The sequence below is a fragment of the Bactrocera dorsalis genome, chromosome 5 (assembly GCF_023373825.1).
Source record: "Bactrocera dorsalis isolate Fly_Bdor chromosome 5, ASM2337382v1, whole genome shotgun sequence".
Taxonomy (NCBI): domain Eukaryota; kingdom Metazoa; phylum Arthropoda; class Insecta; order Diptera; family Tephritidae; genus Bactrocera; species Bactrocera dorsalis.
Genome location: NC_064307.1, coordinates 39,012,242 through 39,031,836, shown reverse-complemented (window position 1 = coordinate 39,031,836; position 19,595 = coordinate 39,012,242). Strand labels below are relative to the sequence as shown.

The 19,595-nt window shown below is 37.2% G+C and overlaps 1 protein-coding gene across 7 annotated transcripts in view; it reads left to right on the top strand.

The window, feature by feature from the left end:
- The window catches only part of LOC105225304 (RNA-binding protein Musashi homolog Rbp6), a 467,402-nt gene that overhangs the window by 265,645 nt on the left and 182,162 nt on the right, over positions 1–19,595 (top strand). For all 7 annotated transcript variants that reach the window (XR_007423004.1, XM_049458420.1, XM_049458419.1 and 4 more), the window contains one exon: positions 6,889–6,981. Coding sequence is in view for 6 of the 7 variants with exons in the window: in XM_049458420.1 (XP_049314377.1) it covers positions 6,889–6,981 (93 nt within the window). In the remaining variant the exon portion in view is untranslated. The remainder of the gene's footprint in view (positions 1–6,888; positions 6,982–19,595) is intronic.

Sequence of the window (19,595 nt, the reverse complement as noted above, 5' to 3'; positions counted from 1 at the left end):
GCCATAATACCCTTCACAGATATGGTAAAGTTTTTTCCATATAGGAACTTGTCTTCAGCTTGTATGGTAACTATGAGCTATAGTGGTCCGATATCAGTGGGTCCGTCAAATGAGAAATTTGTTGAGGAGTCAAGAACGTGTGAAAAGCTTCAGTGTGATAATTAAAAACTGAGGGTCTAATTTCTGTATACATTGTGACAAAAAAGTAACCCGGCAATAAAAACATTTAATTATTCATTGCTGAATTTATTTTGTTGGCCTCGAAGTAATCTCCATCAGATATACCACTTATTAAAACGGGTTTTCCAGTCCTCGAAACATTTTGAAAAGCACTTTTTGGGATGGCCTTTGAGCTCATTCAGCGAAGTTTGTTTTATCTTTTCGATCGACTGAAAACGGGTTCCATTTCGATGATTGTCTCATGTCTCATCGGCAGTTATAATTCTTTCCATTAATGTGGAATCGAAATTAGCACGTTAAAGCATGGCCTACGAGACCTGTTTACGGTAGTCTTTTTGAATAAACTTCAGCTTTATCGGAACGAATCGAGAAAGAACGCGTTTTATACAAAAATATCCACCAAAATGATTCGAACGGACTCGACGGACGTCGAGCTCTCTTGCCATCTCTTTAACACTTGCGTGACCATTTTCAAACACCTTTCTTCAATTTTTTAATACTCTCATCAGTTGAGTAGGTCGTGCGTCGTCTTTGAAGGTTTTGTACCACTCATAGGTTTGTGGAAACTGAATCACCGTAAGCCTTTTCTAACATTCGCAATGATTCCACACACGAAATTTGGTTAGAAATACAAAATTTGAGACACATTTTTTCTTAAGTATTTTTATCTACTGTAAAAACCGTAACGTTCGTTACAGGATCATTTATTTATACCAAATATATTTTTTATAGAATCTCCGACGTTGCCTTTTGGATATTCCAAACTTCATGGCACACTTAATATACCAATATACCGTATCCAGTGATCCCAGTAGTGGCTGCATGTCAGTATATACTATTTCTGGACCTACTTCATTAGTCTTTGATTTTATTCCTGCAATACTTGGGGCATAGCTGCTTTGCTGTCTTGGAGCTTGTTATTGATTTCCATCTGTTCTGAGATCTTTGTTCAGCGTACATATAGAGTTCTAGTTTGGTCTTCCGCAGCGGGCATGGTGTTAATTTCGCCTTAGATTCAGATTGTAGAGTCTCCCAGCTTTGTCAACTTGTCTATATTTCGTTCCTGAAAATGTTCCTGCGAACGGGGCCCATATTGCATACAATAAAGTTGAGTTGCCAGTGCGCTTAAAGCCTTCCTGCAGTAGCTGACTAGGCTGGAATTAATCTGGGGTGTCAAAAAGCCAGCAATACTGTCTAGCTATCCGTTGATATGGTCGCTTTCTGTATCCTACCGTAGTAATTCAATTTGACTTCGCAGGTATCCCTACACCTTTTAATTCTGCTTGGAATATGCTGACTGCGTTTGGTAGACGGAGAGAGAGAGAGACAGTCTATATAAATAGGTATAATTCTTCTCCGTAGAGAACTCTTTGAATTCATGTCTAGACCGTTAAGTCATCCGAAAGTGACTATTGAAATGTAATCTTGAAAGAATATAGTTGAATTTACTTAGATTTAGAAGGTGCCAGATGGCATTATTTCCATAATCGATGAACAGAAGTGTAAAAACCAAGAAACTTGGTGGTAATAGCGCGAATACTCGTGCTTTCAATTCAGTAATAATCGAAATGATGGAGACTTCGTGGTTCTTCTTATGGAAATACATGAATTATACTGGTTAATAGAGCTTCTGAACTAAATTCAAGTTTCGAGCTACCACTAGCACCAATAAGGTTATAACGGGTTATCCAATTAGTGGTACTTTTTTCAATAGCCTCTTTTGGTGCCAAATTTTGTTCAGAGAATAGGCAAGTTTCAGGCTCAATGGGTATGTAAACAAGCAAAATTCGGCTGCACCGAAGCTAATATACCCTTCACAGGTGCATTTCTTTTAGTAACTATGTGTTCAGTTTATATGGAAGTTATATGCTATAGTTAACCGATCTGAACAATTTCTTCGGAGATAACATTGTTGTTTTAGAAAATAACCTGTGCCAACTATTGTGAAGATACATTGTCAAATGTGAAAGTTTTCCATACCAGCGCTAGATTCCGATAGTTCAGTTTGTATGGCAGCTATATGTTATAGTGGTCCAATATCGGAAGTTCCGACAAATGAGAAGCTTCTTGAAAAGAAAATGACGTTTGCAAAATTTCGAATCGATATCTTAAAAACTGAGGGTCTAGTTCGTGTGTATACAGACAGATGGACAGACGGACCGACAGACAGACGAACATGGCTAAATCGATTCAGCTCAACATACTGATCATTTATATATTTACATACTATATATACTTTATAGGGTCTCCGACGCTTCCTGCTGGGTGATACAAACAACGTGACAAACTTAAAATACCCTATTCAGGGTATAAAAAGGTAACGAAACGACTGACATTCTCAAAGTATGATTTTGGAGAGTTTCTAAAATTTGTAACTAATATAATTTTCGCTCAGAAATTCTGACGAAATTTCAAACGCCAAATGGGTGGTGCAATTACTCAAGTACAGTTAGAGAGAGAGAGGGGTCCAGGAACCTATGACAACGTAGCACAGCTACATTGAATTGAATAATGTGTGCGCTTCAAGCTTCCCTTTGTTGTTGTTGCAATCTTATTGAGCATACCTTCTTGGATGCCCAGCGGTGCGGCCGGCTGACTGTGCGCTCGGAAATTAAGAAGATAACGGACGATGCACTCATTCATCTTCAAATGCTACAGTGCTGCCGCGACGCGTCTGCCCCCAACAAGGAATGTGTTGCTACATGCACTGTTACCTCGCCCCGAAACTTACTTGCCAGCTGCCACGTCGCATTTTCCGCCGGAACAACAGCGCAAGCAGCAACATGCGCCGAACCAATCTGTTCGTGGGGGAGCACGGCATACTCGTATATTTATGTATGACACCGGGGGAGAGAGAGAGAGAGAGTGAGCAAGACGAAAGTGCTGCAGCAAGGAGGAAATGAGTTATGATAGCGCATCGCTGCCACTTGCACAATGATGCCACGCCAGCTTGCCATTCGATTGATGTTGTTTGTGTTCTTACTATTTGGTGCAACGGCGTGCAAGTACGTTGTCCCCGCTTGGACCAAATCGCTTTTTAACAACGCTGCAATTTCAATAAGAGCCAGCAAGCCATGCCACAGCGCCAAGCCGTACATAAATGGGACGGACGGGAATCTTCGCTAAACAGCCAGACAGTGTGTGGCCTTCGTTTTTATGGCATCACCGACATACAAGTATATAGCCTGACTGTCAGCACTAGCAGCATGCAACCCTCAGCTGTACACGGGACCGGCGGGCTGTGTCGGTGTGCCAAAAGTACAGTAAACACAACAGTAACGCCTCGTACGCCAGCGGCAAGCTGTGTCCGATACAAGCACACACACACACACACACACAAACGTAGGTCGCTTTTGGTGGCCTACCTACCGCATGTAGCAACAATTGCACTTGACACTGTCTACTCGGGTCCGTGGAAATGGGCGGCCCATGCTGTATGTACGTTACATACACGAGTACGCGCATCCTTTCGCATTTTAGCCGACTGTTTGCAGAGAAGTTACTGCAAATGGTGTTGCTGACATTGTTATTGCTGCATTCGCCTCCGATTCTGCTGTTCTAGCATCTATCTATGCCGCTACAATAAGCCCTTTCAATGCATCCACCCTTGGTGCAGGCGGACGGCACACAGCGAATGTGACTGCCGATGCTCGTTCGTTAGATAGATACTGAAGTGTTTTAATTTTACGACATTGCATGAATTTTATTGCTGGCATTGCACAAGGCGCACTTCAGCAGCGGGCAAAATACGCCCTCAATAGTACCGCAAGCATAGAATGTGTATGTGTGTGTGTGTGTTGGTGTGTCGCCTTGGAGCGCACATTGAGTGCCGGGTGATAAAGTGCCTATGTACGAGTGCTTGTTCCCTAAAACTGTAGAAAGTTTGCTCTGATCATTTTGTTACTGCTTCTGACTTTTCACACTTCACACAACTCAACGGACTAACATAATACTCCAAAAATGTACGTAAAGGCGAAAACCGATTTAAATGGGAATTGTGTGTAGATTTTAAATTGTAAAGGACGCCGGGTTCGAGTAGGGCGGTCTTAGTAAAAAGATTTTTTGTATCCCAGCGCCACATGTTGCACATAGGGTGTTACATTTTGGTGCAACTAAAGGGTTTTCCGTCTTCTATAGCTTGTTATTTTCTTTGCTGGACCGCCTAGAGGCATTTTTATTCCAAGAAACTGTAGATGGTTGCTCCCGGTCTGAAAATGTTTATACTTAATTTTCAACATCAGTTTCTGCCCCTTTCTTTGCAACACTTTCCTTATAAGCTCTATTAGGACTATCGAGCTGTATTCTCGAATCCGGTTCTACAATAATGGAATAGAATTATGTGCGGTATTAAGTTTTCAGGAATCAGCTGCTCTGCCAGGAGTTTCTTTACTTCCTATCTTTCGTCTGCATAACGTGTGTACGGAAAGAAAATCTACTACAAAGAAAGACATCTTCCATAAAAAGAAAAAATCCACAAATGAAACATTCGTACCCATCGTCATGACCATATTTCTGTAAACACTCTCCAAAACAGTCGTGTCCAGTCAGAAGCTGCGTCAAATAATTGCCAGTTTCGGTCTAATTCCTCCCGTCGTGGTTCTCACGCTTGCTCGTCTCCGATTAGCGCGTGTGCCCATCTACCTTTTGTCGTTTCGCCTCAGCCCTTTTGCCACTCCTTTCGACTATTTTGTCTTCCCTTCTTTCCCTCTTTAGTTGTAAGTCGATTACCGGTGCTTTTTGGTTTGTCGAAAATTCATTTGAGCTCTATGGCCTTTATATCTGGTGGCATGATACCCGCAATAACTCCAAAAGCTTCGTGTGATACCGTCCGGAAAGCGCAGGCTACCCTGACTGCACGTAACCAAACTATTAACTTCGGCTTTTCCACATATCTTTTGTGCTGGAATGCAGTTCCCCATATACTATATGTGAGGCGAACATTTGTATTGACTAGCTCAATTTGGTCAGGAGAACGCGTCTACTCTGACTAGATCTACCTAAATAGAGACAACTAAAGGTCTTATGTAATATATGTACATAAGTGTAGCGGAACATATGTATACAGTATATATAACAGAATTTAATGGTTTGCTAATAAAAAGTCAAAGTAATTTCGAGCCTTTAGAGACTTCTCTGAGCAAAATAACTTAGCCTCGAGGTATTTTTGTTTAGACTTTTTTCTTAAATAGAAGGTCTAATAATCGTTCCTTGACGAAAATATTTTTGACACAAGTGTCTTCAAAGGTAAAACACTTATATACTCCTAGTATTTCGACGAAAACCTTAAACATTTCCAAAACCATCTTTATGAAAACAATATTTTATCTAGATATGGGTGTGTAGTTTGGTAGAGTAGGTGTTTGACGAAGGATTTAGGCTTTTTGAAGTGCAAACACCGGGTTTAAAATCCCCTCACTCTATTTTCTCCTCTCTGAATCACCTCGTGCTCCAAATGAAGTTCATCAGTACAAAAAGAGCGTTATCTGTGCAATCTTCGAGATATCATCAAAATGGTTGCGATTCTTTTTCTCTACAGAGCTTTATGCTTTCATACTCGTAAAAGATCTTTCTCCTCTTCTTCTACCTTCTGACAGGTTTTACAAACCATAGTCATTATCTGGCGTTCCTAGTCGGTTACCTGTATTTAGTATTTCTAGTATGTAGTAGTCTTATGTCATTTTCTTTGGATTTTAATTATCGAAATGTGCCGCCCATATTTCATTTGTGGCAATTTTGCCATCCTGTTAAACAAGTTAGGGAATGAATAAGTTGCTGCAAGAAGCCAGAGGCATATAAATTCCTACCTTTCCGGAGTCAAAATGTAGGGTAGTGCTTGCTCTGTTTAGTTCGTTGGCTTTACATTTACCAGAAATGTTACTATGTCCTTAAAACCACTGCAGGTTTATGGTGAAATAGGAACCACAACAAAAGCTGTAGTGATTTTAAAGGCGCTATATGTATATATAAATATGTTCCTTGTTGTGAGGATACTTGATAGACACTGCAGTGGTCTAGTTGATGTAAGATGACTCGCCTATTTGGTTCCATTCCATCCACCTTTTTCTCTGAGAGGAAAGAAAATATTGGGGACGGAATTAAAGTTCAGTTCTATAGGATTACGAAAATCCGCGAATTTGTTTCCCATGATTGACCAGCATACCAATATATCGCATGTCATAATGGGCCTTACAGTGGCTGTGTAGAACAAATGAATTATCGGAGGCATTAATACCCATTAGCGACACTACCATCCTTTTACAGGTGTAAAGTGCTGTAGCGGCTTTTTACTTCGACTTGATATTGTGGTATCTTCTAAATAATCGGTACCCTCGTGGTACTTTCAGCAAGGAGTTTTTGACGACCTTTCAACATGTATATGCCCCACGGTATCCAGTATTCTAATACTGAAAAGAAATTTCCACGATTTCGGAAAAAACGAGTATTTGGACACAAGTTTTTGTATGCTCCTTTTCAGGTTACACTGATCGCCAAATCCCTAATATATACTTCTATTCGTATACATCGTTCTTTGATATTAGCATTTTTTATAATTTGAGACTATTGAACCATTTCCACACTTTCATGCGAATTTAATTTTTGTAATTTTTAAACGACTTTACATACGAGATTATTTTAAATATTTTTTTCTGATATTCATTACAATCTCATATATATTTACACAGTATTTTTTCTCATCTCGTTTAACAGATGGTGACGCGAACGAAGAAAATTTTTGTGGGTGGGCTGTCCGCGCCCACAACACTGGAGGATGTCAAAAGCTACTTCGAGCAATATGGACCGGTAAGTACAATAATTCTTTGATTCGAGGAAGAAATATAAAGAATTAAAATATCAGAAAGTATATTAGACAGGTTGTTTCTTAATACATGATTTTCAAAGAGAAATAAAATACATATAATTAAATGTTATGTCGAGGCATTTAACTCTAATATGAAGATACGGGTTTACCAGTATGTTTTAAAAATGATTTCAGGTAAGTAACAGTAGCGGCTGGCTAGCATAAATTCCAGTCAAGAGAACCAATTCGAATAATTTTGCAGCAATTTGAACCGTATACCACATGTCAGCAATAACGCGTGAATATTTTCTTCCAAGGCGTCAAGCTTTACTGAGTATCTAAAAAAAATATTGTGAAATTATTGCAAAATATCCATGCTCCCGCATTTTAGGCAATTTATTCTAAAACCAAAACATATAAGTTATTGGACTAGCATAGTAACTGAAATAATTTGAGTCCTCCTAGTTGAATAACGGTAGTCCTATCTACTGTGAACCATGAGACTTAACCGAAACTGACAGTAGGCGTCTTAACAAATTTGTGATAGGTTCAAAGTGCTTTATCGATTTGTAAGGGTCTTATGATCTACTTGTATTATGTAGATTAGGTAATACAATAGTCCGGCGTTCTAAGCTGTCCAAATGAGGTCCCAGTAAGGATCGACCTATTAATCTAACCCTTTTAAATAACTAAATAGTGCTTGTGTCTACGTGGTTTCTTTCTTCTTCTTTATTGGCGTAGACACCGCTTATGCGGTTCTACATGAGCGTTAGTCGTTCTTCTTTTTCGCTGTTTGGCTCCAATTAGAAATTCCAAGGTCCTTCCCTACCTGATCTCTCCAACGGAAGAAAGGTCTTCCTCTTTATCGTCTAATACTTTCAGAGCTGGAGCGTTTTTATCCATATGGTTGGCATGACCTGCCTCCGTAGCTCCTCTCAATTCACTGACTTATGCGAACGTCATCGTATATATCATACAGCTCATCCTTCCATCGAATGCCATATTCTCCCGAAAACTCGTTACGTCGGCTCATCAGATGTTGTCATCGTCTTTGCCTCTGGGCTATATAGCAAGAAGGGAATAATGAGTGACTTATAGAGTATGGTCTTTGTTCGTCAAGAGAAATAACTTTACTTCTCAATTGCCTACTCAGGCCAAAGAAGCACCTATTGACAATAGTTATTCTGCGTTAGATTTCAAGGATGACGTTGGTTTTGGTGAATGCCGGTTCCAAGATAGACGAAATTATTTACGACTTTGAAGTAGTGACTGTCAAAAGTGAAGTGAGGACCAAGGTCTGTCTGTTTGATGACAGGAGATATTTCGTCTTGCTCTCGTTCACTACCAAACTCATTTGCTTTGCTTTTTTATCCAGTCTGGAAAAAGCAGAACTAATTAAGCGGTTGTTGAGGCCAGTATATCTATTTCATTGGCGTACACTAGCGACTGTCCACATTTATAGAAGATTGTGCCTTCTTTATTCAGCTCTGCAATCGAATAATTTTCTCCAGAAGCAGATTGAAGAAGTCGCACGATATGTCTGAAACCTCCTTTGGTAGAGGTTCTTCCCGATCCTAACTGAGCTTTTAGTATGGCTCAACGTCAGCTTATACAGCCGTATTAGTTTTGTGGGCATATCAAATTCAGACATACTGACATAGGCAGTTTATTTTTCTGCTGTAAAAAGCACCTTTGAAATAGACGAAGTGGTGTATGTCAATACTCTTTGCTCTTGTATTTTCCAAAATTTTGCGCATGGTGAATATTTGGTCAGTTGTTGATTTTTCAGATCAAAAGCCTCACTGATAAGGTCCAATCCCCTTGTTGACGGTGGGCTTTAATCCTTCACGTAGTACGCTTAATAGAATCTTATATGCGTTGTTCAGGAGTCTTTTCCCGGGGTAGTTAGCGTAGATTGTGAGGTCTCTCTTTTTGTGGGTTGGAAGGAACACATTGAAATTTCAATCGACCAATCATAAAGAAGCTGACGCATGTTCCTTATCATTTCTTTGCCGCCGTATTTGAACAGCTCGGTGGGCATTCCATCGGCTCCCGCCGCTTTGTTGTTCTTCAGATGAGTAGTTGCTGTTCGAACTGCTTTATGGTCGAGCGAAGGAACGCTTGCTTCATCGTCATCGATTGCGGGATCAGGTTCACCATCGCCTGGTGTTATACTTTCATTGCCAGTCAGCAGTTTGGAGAAGTGTTCTCTTCCTAAATTCAGTATGATCTGGCCATCACTCACTAAATCACCTGAGGAAGTTCTACAATCTGTCCTAGTATCTACGTGATTTCTTTACTTTCAATTTATTCGTTTATATTTTTGTATCCACAATCATTCGCTTTTTGAGTCCATAATTTATCAAAGTTTTTTTTTTTACTTAATTTTACCGTTTTATATTTTGTTATAAAAAATGAATCTTCGTTATGTAAAATCCATTAGCAATGATTAATGTTAGCAAGTGGCACTAAAATAAGTAAAATTGGCGGATAAATTAGAATTTCTTCCGCCGTTTTTGCATAAAAATGCCGCGTTGAAGTCGACAGTTCGACAGCAGCTGCAAGCGGATAATTACATTTGTATATTCATATCGAATAACTATAAGTTGCACACATACATATATATACATATATCAAGCTGTTACCTAGTGACAAAGTGACGTATATTGAAATACCGTTATGAATTTTTTTGCACAAATGCATTGTGTGTGTATTTTTAGCGCAAGCCGGCGTCAATAATTGAATTTCTATCGAAATGTAAAATATTCACACAAATTCACATATTTGTCGCACTTTACTTATATAACTACATATAAATGCATGTGATTTGTATATGCGTGCGTTTATCCTGGCACTCAGATATCGTAAATTTTTACCGCTCCACTGTATGTATGACAGTCGGAATGTAGATAAAGGTATACTATATATTTATGAGCGTCATTTCCAATTCTCAAATAATGCATTTCTCGTTTGTAGCAATGCATGCTTGTATATGTGTGTGTATATGTGTGTGTGTTTTTGTGTGACGGCATGCAGCTTTTGTAACAACAGTTCTTCATTTGATTCCAATAGGGCGTAAGCAATGACTTTCTATTTGATGCTACCGGCAGTAAATTTGATTGACTGCTTGACAACGTTGCGCAATTTGCACAATGGAATTTTCTACTTCATTTTTAACAAAAGATAAATCACATTGCTGTGTTAGGGCGAAAATTAAACTAATTTGTTGCCGGTAGTGCATAGGTATTATGAACGAAAAGTGCATGCTTCAATAAAATGTTTGTTTATGAATGCAACTGCCTTGAGCGGTATTCTAGACTAAAGACTGGAATTTCGATCCTGTTTTTGGTAATTGATAAAAAACATTTTTTATTTTCACTTAAAATTTTTTATTTTCACTTAACATATTTTATCGTTTATTCATTTATATTTAGCAGGTACACAAAATTAATTCCATCAATTTTTTTCCATTGTTTAAAGCGTCCTTCAAGTAGTGGAAGGCCAAAACGGTGTGTCTGTCACCCTTGTGATCAACGGATAAATTAAACAATGATGGCTTCTTGATAAGTATGATTGTGGCTATCTCAAGCAGCTTTAAAACTGAAAAAAAGTTCATAAAATTTCAGCTAGTCAAAAATAATACTCGATTTTTTCACTAATTTTTAAACTTTGCCGAATTTTTTTTTAAATATAAATTTCAATTTATCATTTTTTGTTGCTTAATGTGATAGAGAGAGATTTAACAAATACTCAGGCCATATTTCAAGTGCATCGGCTGATTAAAACTTCAGATGACATGGCTAACGCATCAATAAAAAGAAAATTCATGAAAAATGTATTTAACGGCTTAGATAAGTTTCAGAAAATCGTACTTTTTATTATCTTATTCAATTCTACAACACCTTTAGAATATTGTCCCAAATTTTCACGTTGATCTGAGTAATAGTTTCGGAGATTCGGCTAAGCTAAATGCCGCCTTTAAAGGTGTTTTTCTCAAAACTGTGTGTTTTGAAGTCAATTGGCAAGATTTCTCGAGAACTACTCAATCGATCTTCATGGAATTTCATACAGGTTTTTGAGACACAATTCTTTCGATATTAAAATACAATTCTTAAAGACTTGAACGATTTTTGTTCGATTACAAGTATTTGAAAAAAAATGTCACGAAATTTTCACAGAAATTTTCATTTTTTTTTGTAAAAATGTCTGCCAAAAATGCAATTTTCAATTGTTCCTTTGTTTAAGTTCTAAGTTAAGGTTTAAACCGAAAAACGTATTTTTGCACTGTAGGGGATCCTGTAAAGAGTTATCTAGCCAAGAAGGCCGCATTTTTTTCGAAGGATCACCGGAAATGGCGTCACAATGGCCGAGTTTAAAATATTTTTTTTACAATTTCAATTTTTTCCTTGTTAATAGTAAAATACTCTATTTTTTCTATGAAAAAAAAAAAAATTTGGAAAAATGTTTGATATTTTTGAAAAAAAAAATTTTGAAAAAATACTGTTTTTAGCCGAGGAAACCCATATGACCCCTTAAAGCTTCGTCGTTCACTAAGCCTATCCAGTTGCCAGGGCACTAAAAGAGCTTTAACTTGAGAAATAACATGAATTTGGAAAAATCCTTTAGGAAGCTATTTTCGAATATCGAAGCTATCGATTTTTGGAAAAAGAATCTCGAGTTTGTCTAATTTCTACTCACTTTATGTACTAGAATCTATACTAGAAGGTATAATAGAATACGCACTTAAGGAGAGAAGGGGGTTAATACGTGTAAAAATGACCTTTATTATAATTTTTTTTTAGATGTATTAGTTAAAATCTACTTCCAAAACGAATGGTACATTATACTATATAATGAAATTTGGAAAACACAATGTTAAATATTTTTAAATAAATATAAACAAAATGTATAACACTGAAGAGTCTCGAAAAAAAGTTGAATTTCTGTGAGCTCACTATTTGGTGTTGGTTTATATGGAATCAAAAAATCAATACTTTTATTACAAATGAAAAAACTAAATATTAAACAGTTAGAAAATATTTTTTCCCAGGTAACTCCGGGTGGGTTATTCAAAATTTAAATTTTTCGTTAATTTGTTTGGAATACTTTCAAAGAAAAAACCCGAGTTTTTGTGAGAAAATCGGAAAAATTTGCTATTGTAAAATGAAAAATATTAAAATATTATATATAAAATATGTATAAAAATAGTGTACAAAAGTAGTAGCTTTGCAGTTATGAGTGCCACCGATTTTGAATACGTGAGCTGTGGGGACAACGATATACGTAAATTCTGGAAAGCTGATGTAAAACGTTCATAAGACGGATTAACCATAACAAAAAGGAAAACGATTTAAAATTCAGCCATAAAATTAGTAGAAAAAATTAAAAAAAAAAATTAATTAATTAATTAAAAAAATTCAAAAACTGCTCCCTTCTTAAAGCTTGAAAAAGTTCGTATTTTTGACTATGCGTGAGAAATCATGAAAGACAAACCCAATTCGAGCTATTTAGGAATAGATATCGCTCATTTGCTGCAAGACCGACATAAATCAAAAAACATAATTTTTGAGTTAATGCTGCAGAATTGTTCGTTATATCATACTTCATGTTGAGTGAAAAATTCATATGAATACCTCTTATATGCTCCGCTTGAGAAGAGGTGTAAGGTTGGAGTCACCGTGTAAGGTTGTAGTCAGTTGAAAACTTTAAACGCGTTTTCTGGAGAATCAATTTTTTTGACTTATGCCGGTCTTGCAGCAATTAGGCGATATATTCAAGCTGTTATAAGGATAAGATTACAGGCCAACATATTTGCTTTAACTGAGAGCAGCAGGCAGCGAAGTCAGCGCTTAGACTGAGGGAGTAATCTCCATAATTCGTCTGTATAAAGGATATGCTATTAGGTCTACAACTTTGCTTCCGCCGTTTTCCAATAGATGTCTCTAGGGTCAAACACTGGTCGATTAAATCAATTAAGTCGATCGATCTTGGACATTTGTGTCAACATTAACCCAACAAAATATTTGTAGAGATTTGTTTGCATCCCAAACTTATTCTCAACAGAAAATGTAACGTTTTGAGCCGAATACTCGACATTTGCGGGAAATTTTGCTTTTCTTTTATAATTCCAAGAAAAGTGCAAAAAAATGCTCACATAGTTGCCGTTTCTATCCAATAACATGTATTTACGAAGGCCAGTCGAATTGAGCTTAGATAAGGTTAACAATAGTGCACTCCCTTGCTGAGAAGAGTGTGAAAAGAGCAAGGTGGACAGAGTTCCAGCGATAAACATATCCACTGATGGTTCCAAACTAGATAATCGAGTGAGAGTTGGTTTCTTTTCAGCAAAATAAAATACCAAAATCGCCCTCTAACTACCAGATTACTGCAGTGTCTTCCAAACGGATATCAATCAAAGAAATCCTTCTAGAAAAGAAAACATTATATATGTCTTTCTCTACTTAAAGATATTTAACCGACAAACATGCTATAAGTATGGCATAGCCTCCATATAGTCAATTCCTAACATACTCAACAAGCAAGCAGACGAGGCATGAATAGCATATGGGCCGCAGATGCCGATTGTTAGAATGCAACAATAATGATATAAGAACCCTTGTGGAGGTGGTAACAGTCACCTGTCTTTTTAGCAAACATCCCATATAATGACTATTGTAGAAACTGTCAGCAGGAAAAATATCATCAACAAATCAATATTATATCGTTAGATAATAGTAAAATATCTTCTATGCCTATGCAATGCTCTATATAGGAAAGGAGCTGGCAACTCTAGATAGAGGTTTCCTGATAATGCTTCGTTGGAGGTTGCACAGATAAAACCTTTCCTGCTGATGATCTTCTCACAAGCAGGAGGGCGTTTTAGAGAGGAGACAATAAGTGAGCGAATTTTAGTGGTAGTTTCACAAAGGACCTCCTAAAGGCCTAGTTGCCTCACCAGACAGCCACTCTATATACATATGTATATCTCTCACCCACCTCGCCTCATTCGCACTGCGCTGATCTTTGAAAGAAAAGAAAAATCGAAATATCTTCATTAATTGCTCATTTATTTTTCATTCATGTCGTTATATTGATTTGGTAAAAATTTCACCAGTCACGACATTTCTTAGCATAAAAATCTCAGATAAAAATATACTAATTCGATATATTGATTCGACTCTAACATTTGACATAAAAGTAAATGATTTGACAAGTCGAAATGGAAGAGTACAAGTACCATCCAACTGAAGCTTCAATTTCTTGACTTAGCTTCGGAGCGGAGTTAGGTTCTGCGTGCATTTCTGAGCTCACACCAAACGAATTCCTGACAAAGTCAAAAACAAATAATGTGAGAAAGAAAATATTAATACTAGTAAATCGAAAATAGTAAAACTAGTAATGTAATCGCTATATACCCGATTGTTATGTGGTATAACCCACTGTAATGTGCCATAACCGACTTCAATGCCTACAAAACCTATTTATATATAAAAATAATATAGTTTGTGTGCCGGCTTGTGATTGCATGTCGTTCATGTGGCTCAAAGCTATTCTGGTCACATTTGTTTGATCAATACCAATACAATACGATATGAAAAAAGCAAAAAATTCACCCAAATGTTGCAAATGGAAAATACCAAAAAGTGAAAACACAAGCAAAACCGAAAAAATCAAGCATAATGGTTTTCATATGAAAGGAAGCATTTCAAAAGCGCCAAAAAGGAATATAGCAAATGTTTCATTTTGACAGGCACACGCGAGCGCACTTTTCTGCAAAGCTTTCCGTGTGTTCGGCGCTGAAGTTCTAATCAATAAGTGCCGCGTGGCACAGGAGGTGCGCTATTTGCATTTGATATCTGTTTGGCTACCGAAGCTATATCATTGATTTGGGGACACAGCTGCATAAACCAATACAACAAAATGTGCCTAAAGGCCGAGGTATCTTCTACAACCAAACTAAACAGGCTGCTAATTTTAATTAATATTCACGGGGTCTAGGATAAATCAAAATAAAAAACGAGACAAAAATGGACCCCAGCAGCAATGTTTGAATTTTTAACGAGAATATTGATCACTCTGTATAATTGAATTTCAGAAAGAATTTTTTCGCAATAATAATATGTCCTTGCGTAGAAAATAAACACAATCGGGTCAGCACTTTCCTTACCCCCATATAGCCAATATGAAAAGCTTCCGGCTTTATACCGAATATAACTGTGAGCAGACCTAAAATCAATACTCGTATTCCTGGTTTCAAAGCTGCAAATGATTGCCCGCATGGAAATCTAGATATGAATGCTTTGGAAGACAGTTTGTCATCAGAGTTGGAGAACATGACTTGTCGAATACTCCGTATGAATTTGAAAAGTCTCAGAATACCTTTGTTTAGAGTAGCATCTTCAAATCTACTAGTTCGCTTAACAGCCGAATCGTTTGAGGACTTGGATGAAAGCAAAAGGTGACCATTTTGGATAAAATAGTATACACCCCTGTCTTAAACGCCTTATTAAATAAAATTAATTATTTTGCCTGAACTTGTAACAGAAATTATGGCAGGACTAAGCAGTTGTAACAGAACTTATGGCAGAACTAAGCAGTAAGGTTCAATATAATTGGAGCTGATCTCAACGCAATGCTACCAGAGACAACATATACTACAGTGTTGCATATATAATCAATAGGTCATGAGCTCATTAAATTGTTGGGGTTATAGCGTCTTTTGATTCACCACTGGCGCAGCGTAGTCGATTTCTAGACAATAGATTTCCGTTTCAGAACATTGAAACAAACAATATTTGTTTGCCTTCTGGTAATAATTAGACACAAAATTTTTCAAGATTTGAAAATCTAGCTATAAAACGCTATACATTTTTTTTAAATCATATCAGCGAAGGGCCGGATTTGGGACTCATTATTACACAAAGCAACATGCTTGAGATCTTAACCTTAATAGGTTATGTTCTTACTCACTATTCTTCTTCTTTTTTCCTCAATAGCCTCGGTTGAAAGAGGTCTTCCTTTCATTGGGGGTGTTTTTGACGTGGCAGGTTTCAAACCATACAACCCTGGGGAGGAATGTTTGGCCTTCTCACTATAGTTTGCCTTCGAATGGTTGTTTGTCGGTTACCCAGAGACTGCTTGGCCTAAGACCGGAAGTTGTGAGCTGCTAGCTATTAATAAAATAATCATTTCTGTCCATTCATAAGGGAATAGCGCTCAGAGAACTTTCTTCACTTGCATGCACTTCGATACATGACTCTATTCTCCCCTAGTTATGTATGTTTACATAACAATAAATGCAATAAGTTAAAAGAAACCTTTAAAACTAGTGGTAAGCCGATGACCCCTTTCAAAATATGCCTCAAACTTTGAAATTTATAAATTTCAATTAAAGACAGCTAATAACCACTAACCAGCAGATTTAAAAATAGCTGAATCAATTGTTCACTCTATAAGTCTTTATAATTCAATACATGAATAAATTTTGTGTTTAAATGAAAAGAAAACCCATAACAATTCACTTTAATCAAAAGCAACACAATCGCTTTTGCACTTTTCAACAAATTAAAATTGAAAATTCTTTTTTTATCTATCCATGTCTCTTCGATATGACCATTAATACGCTAAGTAAAATAAAATAAATAATGAAACTATATAGTCACTGGCTTCTGCCGCTTAGTTTAAATGCTTGTCGGTCTCCATCATTTATTTGCTTTCCGGAGTTTCTAGCTATTTTTTGCTTGCATGACAAACTGTACGGCGAAACTTTATTGATGACTCCTTATGGCTTATCTACTTGCAATCCATTTATTTTATAACATTTCATTTCGTTTTGATGGATACTTTTACAACAGATCTTTTACTTTGCTCTACTGCTGTACAGCTATACTGCTGGTGGCATCAGTTTGCGCTTCAACGAATAAATAGCATTTTACTGCTGGTTGCATATCTCTGCACTAAATCTTTTGTAGCTTTGTCATATTGACATAGAAGCAGGAGCAGCGTACTGTACTCATTTGTAAATGCAGAATCAAGGCCAAAGCAAAGCGAAGGTACGAATTCATTACTTTAAGACATTTTTGTTATGGTTTCATGCAATGAAGACTACGTTGTGGTGAGGAGATGAAGTGAGGTGTGCTTTAATACAGACTTATTAACTGATATTTACTGTTTTAAGCGCAAAGCAAAAAAGCAAGTGGAGCGATAGTTGATTTTTGGCTAAAGTTTATGTACTAAGAGCATATTTACTATTTTTTTCATAGTGCTTGCTTGCATCAATATCTTCAAAGTATTTCAGAAATTGATTTGGTAAATATATTGTATACAAATTTTTATAATAAAAACTAAATATCCAGATAGGTAAACAGTACTTAATCTCATATCATAATGAAATAATTTTCACCCTCAGTTTAATAATTCACTTCAGCTAATGTGTGTCAATTAGGGAGGTCAGTTCAGTACAATTCCAGCGGGTGATCGCGTGACAAAAGTGTAACTGGCCGTTTAATCCCTTTTTTATTAAAAAAAGATACAATGAAGTTGTTGAAATTTTACTGTTAGTTGAAAGGTACCTGGCAATTTTGACCACAATTAGCTCAACGGGTTTATGGTTAACCAAAATCGTGAATTTTTCCATTTTCACCTAGAGAAAGGTAACGTGTGGAATTAATATGCCAGATAATAAGTACGCCATATCAAATAATAAAAAATGGCTGGTGAAAGTGAGAACTCAAACTTGCTGTTTAATGCCCAGCAAAGTTATTTCCTTAATATCTATTGAAATATGTGTCTTTAACAGTTAACGCCTTGGTATTCTGCTCCTAATATACATATTCATGAGTCTCTTCAACGTTTTCTACAGAAACGAGGATACTAATGGGTCTGAAATCCTTGGCAGCGACTTGAGAGCTTTCTCCGGCCTTCGGCATAAATGCTACCTTAAGCAGTCTCCAGGTCTTCGGAACATGATCTAAACTCACACAGTTCGCGTTGTTAAGAATTTGATCATACACTGCAGTTATGCTAATATAATATGTTATAGATCTGATTTAAGGGTTACAAATAATGAGAAAATTGCAAAAAGATTATTATATTTTCTTCTTACGTATTTCGTTAGTCCACCCCTTCAAAATTATTTTGGGTTACAGTCTCTAAAGCAAAGCCACTCAGTTCAAACACCTCTATCAGATATCCTTAACTGGTAAATAACGCATAACATGCTAAAAGTTAATTTGTGTCCATACCCTTAACATAGCGTTATCCAGCAGCAGCCATTCTGAAGTAAATCAGACTGCACCTTCTCAAGTTTAGATTTCAGTAGCTACTTCCAGTACCACTCAGAAATGAATGGCGAAGAGGTTTAGTAGGAAAGCAAGATACTACCTTTATATATGCCCATGGATCTTAAATGTACTTCAGAGTAGAGGCGGTGAATAGTCCAATGATCTCGAGATCTGCCCCTTTTTTTATCTATCCGACTATGAAACTCAACCAGTAGCTTCCAAATAGAAAACTTCAGGAGTTCTACTGAACAACTACGGGCGAATAGAGAAAACAACCATACACACAGATAGCAAGGCGGCTTTGCTGGCCTTGTCGATGCCAAAGATTAATTCCAGGGTAGTCAACAATGGCAGTAAGACCTTAAGCGCACTGGCAGGTCAACTCCACTTGCCCATAATTCGATAATTCGCGATAACAGGAACATTTTTAGGTATGAAAATACAAACGAGTAAGCAATGCTAGGAGACTCTTCAGACGCATCTAAGACGAAAAACAAACGAGTTGGCCAAGATGGTAGCCTCTTTAGATGGACCTGAGAAGGAGTTAATACTAAGCCCGTTACGAACGATCAAAGTCAAACACGAAGTTTGTAGCACCCAGAAGGAATGGTCGGAGACCATGTATTATATATATACTTGCATAATAGATTAGCATGGCGAGCTGAGTCGACTTAGCCATGTCTGTCTGTCTCTCTATATCCCCCAGGCGTGCACGGGATAGATTTTGCCCGCCGTAATATAAGTCTGTCGTAAGAGGGGGCTAAAATTAAATATACACTGTGTCTGTTATTTGACTTGCCACGAAATTTCAGCATAGTCGTGTCAGAAACAGTGATCTAATACTCAGCTTGATCTGATAATATAGATTTTGAAAAAGATTCCTTCATCAGTCATTGAGTTTGATGGTAGAAGCAAAAGCTTCAAGGTCTAACCGGAGACTTATATTTGGTACCACGACGAACAATTAGCCCTTGAAGGTCGCTCCAAACTGTTTATTGGGTTTAGTCTTTTGGGGAGATTCGTAGTGACTGCGGATGAAACCTTAAGGCAGGTAGAATTGAAAATTCAGTTCAGTGTGCAGTCCACTACGGCTTGGATGCCAAATCCGCAGCACGACAGAGGTTTTAAATTGGCCTCGAACCTCGGCCAAGACGAAAAGGCGTCCCATCCGCCTGACCAATGGAACATGAAAAATCTCCATTCGCAATTTCTGCTTCATTTATATGTTGATATATAAATATACATATATACAGTCTTTATGCAACTCCCACAAATTATTTAAATACAAAGTGTACGAGCATTAAATAGCGTGCGAGTTGTAGAGGGCGTTGCTC